General features: G+C 38.2%; 1 protein-coding gene across 1 annotated transcript; it reads right to left on the bottom strand.

Annotated features, from left to right (window-relative positions):
• Positions 1 to 1187: 1187 nt before the first annotated feature.
• LOC124373424 lies at positions 1188 to 7123 on the bottom strand (the record flags this gene model as incomplete). The annotated part of the gene is made up of 2 exons (XM_046831797.1): positions 1188 to 3781; positions 6804 to 7123. Coding segments are annotated over 2 exons (2914 nt in total), but the record flags the coding sequence as incomplete, so codon positions are not given.
• Between the last annotated feature and the right edge of the window lie 511 nt (positions 7124 to 7634).

Genomic DNA, 7634 nt, shown 5'->3' with positions numbered 1-7634 from the left:
GAGTCACCTTATTGATTTTGTTCATTCCGAAAAAATTGTGACATTGCAGCGTTTCGATTAAATTCGATATTTATTGAAGGGCTGTGGGATACACAATATTTCTTGTTTTTTCCATCTGGTGCGTAAACAAATAAATCAGAAGGTTTTCCAACGCGTGAGCAAGCCACATAGAGCTGCCCATGTGAGAAGCATGGATTCTCCAAATTCAATCCACATACTTGCAACGATTGTCCTTGTGCTTTGTTGATAGTTATTGCGAAAGCGAGTCGCACCGGAAACTGCAAACGTTTAAATTCGAATGGCATATCTGTTGGGATCATTGGGATACGTGGTAACAGTACGTCTTTACCTTTGAATTTTCCATTCAAAATTGTTGCCTCGATAACATTGTTCATCATTTTCTTGACTGAGAGTCTGGTTCCGTTACAAAGTCGTGGTGGATTTATGTTTCGAAGAAGAATGATGGGTACGCCAATTTTCAATATAAGAACGTGCGGTGGCATGCCTGGCAAATCAAGCGAATTCAAAAATTCAGTTGGATAGTTGATAACTTCGTCTTGATTCACCACAGTATCGATGGACTTATATATTGTTGTTTCGCCAGGTATTCCATTCTGAATATTGAAGTTAATGGTATTGACATCGATATTTTTGGCTGCTAATATAGCACGCGTACTGAGCCACTGAAGATTTTTGTAGCTTTGTGCAATGTTTGGAAAAACTTTTTTGCACCAATTCATCTATGCTTTTTGTGATCTTACAGAAGTTTGCTGGCAAGGTGATACATTGCGTAGATTCATCAATTTGCACTCGCCCATTTCCAATATCCATCAATTGTTTTGCAAAATTTTTCAGCCGATGCATCCTGTTGTAGTTGTACACGCATGTTGGTTTTCAAAATCAATTTCTGTATATGGCGCCATAAAACTGATGATTTGAGACATGCATTAAGTTCGTCAGCGGGTGTTGAACGTGGTATAACCGGCAGCGTTTGTCGAAAATCACCAGACAATAAAATGAGTGCGCCACCAAAGATCTGTTCGTTTCCTCTCAAATCTCGCAGTGTACGATCAATTGCTTCCAATGCTTTCTTGTGAGACATTGTACATTCGTCCCATATGATAATTTGACACGTTTGGAGTAATTTGCCCATTCCAGAGTTTTTACTGATGTTGCATGTTGGTGTCTCAGTGTTTTGCAAATTCAACGGCAGTTTCAATGCTGAATGCACTGTTCGGCCCACCATCCAAAAGAGTTGCCGCAATTCCAGATGATGCAATGGCCAGTGCAATATTATTTTGTGATCGTATGGTTGCCAGAATGAGTGAAAGAAGAAAAGTCTTCCCTGTACCACCAGGCGCATCTAGGAAAAATAGTCCACCACTCTGTTCTGTAATGGCACGCATAATTCTGTCATACGCAATGCGTTGTTCTGGAATCAACTGCGGAAGATTTATCTGAACAAATGTCCCCAATTCGACAGTATCAAAGTGTGTTTCTCGTTGCAAATCACGATCGAAAAGGTTGTTCGCTGGTCGGTTTGGATCAGGCATTCCCAGTTGCACCAGTGCCTTGTTAGTAATTGCCAAACATATATCTTCAATCAAAATCAATGCCTCATTATACACGTTTGGAGTGAATTGAATGTCCGAATTTTGATTCGCAATGCGCAAACGATGTAGAATGTCTTCACTCATGTTGTCCTTGTATTTTTCCCAAAGATCGTTTGGATTACATGGGAAACAGGTTGTTAAAATGATAGCAAATAACGTACGTATTTGCTGTGGTCGAGCAGTATTCGATGCATCAGCGAGTGCAGTGTCCCAATGGGCATCATTTTCAAGAAGATTTAGTTTCTGGCAAGCTTGATGATAAGTGGCGCATAACTGACCGTTGACTGTCCTTAAATCTTGGAAGGACATCGGTCCACGTACATTGATTAACAGCAATCGCAAATAGAAACATTCGGTATTGTTCGGGTGAACAGTGTACAGACGACCCAATGCGTCACTGGAATACAAATTGGGATGTCCTTCAACTACTTTACCTTGTTTGCGACGTTGAAACTTTTTAGCCGATGCATTCCACGTGTAGAATTTCGGTACCTCAGAATAAAGTAGAGTCTTTGCAAAATGATCATCTTGGCACAATGAGTAAAATGCAGTTAAAGTTGTTGCCGGTGGAACCAATGCTCTTGCACGTACATTATCTGTTGTGAAGTACACGCGTTGTCCATTCTCGAGATGCACTGCCAAATGTACTACTGTTGGATGTCGTTCATGGATTGGAAATGATAAGATGCGCCAGACTGCTTCATTGCTGCTAATGTAGCGTCCAAGTTGGTATTGGTTGATTTCATCGAGCGGTGCCGCTACATTCCCTACTCCGAAGACTGCCATGTCACTTCCTTTGTTGACATACTTGCAAATGTATTTAATCGACTTTACTGAATTGCAATACTCAACATTAATGTGTGCTTTGAAGGTCTTTGAGAGCAATGGTGAATATGGAACAACCCAACGATTATCGACTTCGACATTAACGTTTCGTACTTTCAGAACGATGTATTTGCCGCCATCTTCAACTGATCGTCGACGATACAGTGGGTATCCGTCATTGCCAGTAATGGTCTCAGAAACCAAGTTTCTTGGGTATCGTTTCGTGCATTTCCCTTTAGACATGCATGGTGAATTGTTATTAAATGCGCCACATGGACCATGAATCATATTTTTGGTAACGACGTCGAATAAGTTTGAATCAATGTCTTTATCTGGTATTTCTGCTGAGATGATTTGGTCAACTTGATTTGGCGTAATTTTATTGACTAACCAAATCAAAATATGTGCATGTGGCAATCCTCTTTTCTGCCATTCAATGGAATACATCCAACAGCGTACCTCTCCAAAAACACGATGCTTGATAATAAAATCCATGAAAGATTTCAATTTTTGTTTAAATACGCGTGCGGTAATGTCATGGCGGTCCGAAGATGATTGTCCAGCTAACAGAAGTTCATTAATTTCATCCCACGTAGGATTGCATGTAAATGTGATGAACAAATCTGGACGACCGTATGCGCGAACGTATGTTATCGCATCTTGTGCATATTCATGCATGTGCCGTGGACTTCCCGTGAATGTCGATGGTAATATGACCATTCTTCCTAATTCGTTTGGATTCTTGTTACCATCATTAACGATTGCGTCTCGTAAATGGATGTACTCTTCAGACCGCAACTTGGTTTGATTCAATCGAATATATAAGAGTCGTTCGGTTTCAATCTTCGCGTACATGTCGACAATGTATTGATGGAACAATTGTCGACATTTTAGTATGTGGTTCTCAGCGTCTTGACGAATCATCAATCGATACGAATAATAATTCATAGCACTGACTTTCTTATTCGTTTCCTCGTCTGTTTGTGGATTTCTCATTTTGATGTTTAAATGATATCCATCTTCTCCTCGCCAAAACAGAATCGGATACTGTAATCCGTCGTATGAACGATGAGTTTCGGAGACTCGTTGAACGTCACCACTTCTGCGATGAAGAATTATGTCGCGTGATTCGAATTCTTCGCCAACTATCACGATCGCCACTTCATCAACTGTTGGTGCATTAAATTGTCTTTCGTATTGGCCAACGGGTCTTTTATCTGCTCGAATTACAACTGCGTAGTCATCGGCTGGCATTTGTTGAATGGCGGTTTTAAACAACTGAACTAATTCATTGTGTTGATCGAAAAAGGCTTGTAACGCAGCCACGATTTCTCGTTTAGTGCCTGCATTGTAATGACATCGTTGTTCAATTTGTTCATGACTGTTTGCCATGAAATAAATTTGAAGAAACTTGTGATCTGCGTCCGGCAATGGTAGCAGCGATCCGGCACGATGATAAATTTGCCCTTGCACTCTAAATGTTGGCATGTAATTTTCACGCACGATGTTAGTTGCACCGAACGATGTCATTTGAAAACATGAATTGTATTGCGAATATTTTCCAAGAAATGCTTCGATTCACGTGTAACACCTGATAACAACGTTGATAGTGGTTCGGGTGGTGGATGTAATTCTGGCAGTATAACTTTTCCATTGGCGCAGCACATTCCTTGTGTTTCATTCTTAAATTTAAGGGCGCCACAATACATACAAATTTTTATCCATTTTTCCAATGACGACACTTGGATGAAGACTGTAATCATTATTACTATCATAATAGAATGCAGCAAGATTTAAATCAATGTGCAACGTTCGTCTTGATCGAACGTTGCTTATTCTAATATTTTGCAGCCTTCTTTCCCGTTGTTCAGTTGTCTCAGACGAACGGGCCTGAGTAGTACGTATTCGATTAGTTTCCAACCTCAATTTTCGTTGTTCAGATGATTCCGTCGAACGGGTTTCAGCGGCATGTACTCGAATATTTTCCAGCCTTAATACTCGTTGCTCGTCTGATTCTGAGGCTCGTATTGCTCTTTTCTTCCGAGCTTGAGGTGTAGATCAACCAATTGCTTGTCGCTTTGGAGGCATAATTGTACGGGAACAACGTAAAAAATGCGTTTGAATTTATAAGATGTTAATCAGCACTCCGAATCACATAATGTATCCGATCCAATTGAACCGGCTGTTCACACACGGATAGATGCTTTCTAACTTTATTAATATTATTAATATTAATCCTTCATAACTATTTAATTGTACTTACATTTTAAATAATTTGACAGCTCTATATTTTATAATATACAAAGAACAGCTGATTAAAAATTTTGAAAAGACGTTAACATATGTTTGCTGCAATGCATTTCTTATGGGTATTTCTGTAACCAGTGGGGCGGAATCCTGAATCGGGAAAGGGATAACATCAATGGGCATAGCATATAAACCTTCTCCGTGGAAAAATACATATACGTACAAATTTTCATCATGATCGGTCCAATAGTTCACGATTCCATAAAGGACAAACATAGAAAACATTCATTTTTATATATATAGATAATACCCTTAATTATTAAATGAAAAAAATATACATATAATAGTAGACACAATGTTAGAATTGCACTTCTAGGGTTAAAATAGAGTCACAGGCTTATAATAAAGACTAAATTCCATGACATAGGCTAGTCTTTATTCATTTAATTAACTTACCTGAAGTTACAAGTATAAAATAATTTAATTTCGGAATTATAGGCCTTAACATTTTGTTGATACACTTCAGATTTTATAAATCTTTGAGTTTGTTGAGAACTCAGCAAACTCAAACATAGGAAAATTCACAAGATACAGTTTTCTCAAACGATAACCAATTTGCTGGTTATTGACACTCCTGACTAATCCTTTGCACTTAATATAATGAGTATAAGGACTAGTCACTGTACCTTATGTAAAGATTCCACAAAACCTATATTCACATATAACCATAAACTAATCCCTAGGATAGGGCTCCGCCTCCGCAACTCCCCTTATGTTATTTTATGCGGAGTGGCTATATGCCCGGTCACCGGTCTTGGTTTCAAAGGACGGGAACGACTATGACGTCACAGACTGTGACGCCAAAGGTTTTGAAGTAGCTCAAGCACTGTGCATTGTTATTAAAATGGCGGGTTGTAGAAAGTCTAATTCTTTTGACCAGTTGAAAACTTTTATCAATAATAAAGAAAATACGGACCATATTCAATTAAGAATAAGTGATTCGAGGTTTGCTATGTACTTTAAAACTGTACCAATATCCCTTCTATAAAAACCTACAGTCCTGATAAAGTCCGATAATAGGCTACTTATACGATTAAAAATAAAAAATTATGGTTGCCTGTAAAGTCGGTTTTACGGGCGAAGATTTTACGTGACAACGTCTTTTTCTCGGTAGAATATTTATTGATATGAATATTATTAAATTGCACAATAGGAACAAGGAATTGAATGAAAATAAGAATTGCACAAATTTTAACTATAGAAATATATTTTGTTTACTAAAACATTGTACATAATTTGAAATTAATTAAAATTTGTTATTGTAAATGGTAAAGTTGAATAAAACATTTATTAAAATTGGAAATTTGAAATTCTTTCTAAACACAGTTAAATTCTAACTCCGCGCGTGGTGATTGGTCGGTTTAGTTCGTTTGTTTGGTCGCACTTTTATGACAGGTTAGAGGTTATAATTTGTTATTTTAAATGTTTGACTAGCAATACGCGCTGTTTCTTCTCAATCGACTGAATTACGATTGATTGCAGAGTGATTTAAACTAATAATTTACTTAACACTATCAACATTTGTCAATAGTATGACATAACCTATAAACTCAGTTTCTCAACTTTTGTGTCAATCTAACAATTAATCAATCAATCATAGTTTACGATAATGAAATATCAGTGTACAATTATTTACCTTTATTGTTGTAGTTGTTGTGAATGACGAATCTAAGCACTCCACATTTTCACGAATAAACATAGTTATCTGCTTTATCCCGTGCGGCGGACCCACAGTTATCTGCTTTATCCCGTGCGGCGGACCCACAGTTATCTGCTTTATCCCGTGCGGATCCCGTGCGGCGGACCCACTGGACGGGCATCGTAACGTTACCGGGCGTTACACTTTTTCATGAGTGACTCCGAGCCGCAACCTAATTTAAGACGTTGTCACGTCAAAAATAAATAAATAAATATATATATATATATATACATGCAATAAATAAACTAAACATATCGATGTATACATATATACATATACATATATATGTATACACACATACATACAACATACATATACACATACAGACTACATTATGTACTGTATATGTTAAAACTTACTAGCTATTGGAGGTGCGCAGATTTGTTGCCGGTAGACCCGACAGCCGCGGAGCCGAGTCGCCGAACCCCTCCCCCCAGTTCCGTCGACCCACAACACTCTGCCATCTCTAGTCCAAGTGTTTCTAACACCATACAGCGCCACAGCCCTCCGGTACAGCTCCAGATGACGAGATGTTAAGTCCTTACGAATGGTGACTCCTGTGCTCTTCAAATTCTTTTTTGCGTCATACACCAACCGCCGGTATCTGTAGCTGATGAAACGGACAATGATGGGCCGATGTCGTATTCGTCCATCCGCTGCTGGTTCCAGCTGCTTACCGCTAGCTTATTGTCATGCAGCTAAGTTATAAATTTATTGCACTTCTATAGATAACCATTTATAGAAATTAAAGTTATAGAATTCTATTCTGTCCATTACGCTGCTAATACGATAACGGATGAACATGAATATATAAATAAGTATGTTTGCAAAATTGATTCCTATTTATATATGTTCCGTTTTACATGTTAATAGTGCAGTATGCATGTGACACGCTGCTCCACGTATCGTTATTGGTATTCAAATGCTGAGAGATGGTACGAGCAGAGGAGTCGTCTGGAGCAGATAAAGTGACCTCATTTGTTTCTTATGTTCCGTTAACGTTTGTTTAGATAACGAGGGATATCGTTCTTGCTCGAGCTAAATTTAAATTCTTAAATTATTTTTCAGTATGCAAATATGTGCTTTTAAATTAACATGGAATTTGCTGTATTATTCTCAATGTGTAGTCAGAGTATTGGGGATTTCTGTCACTTTTTGAAACATCCCTGTTACTTGAAGGTAAGTTATGG

This window comes from Homalodisca vitripennis, unplaced genomic scaffold (genome assembly GCF_021130785.1).
Source record: "Homalodisca vitripennis isolate AUS2020 unplaced genomic scaffold, UT_GWSS_2.1 ScUCBcl_5496;HRSCAF=12241, whole genome shotgun sequence".
NCBI classification, from domain to species: Eukaryota; Metazoa; Arthropoda; class Insecta; order Hemiptera; family Cicadellidae; genus Homalodisca; species Homalodisca vitripennis.
Note: the sequence above shows the minus strand (reverse complement) of the source record. Positions and strands in the feature narration are given on the sequence as shown.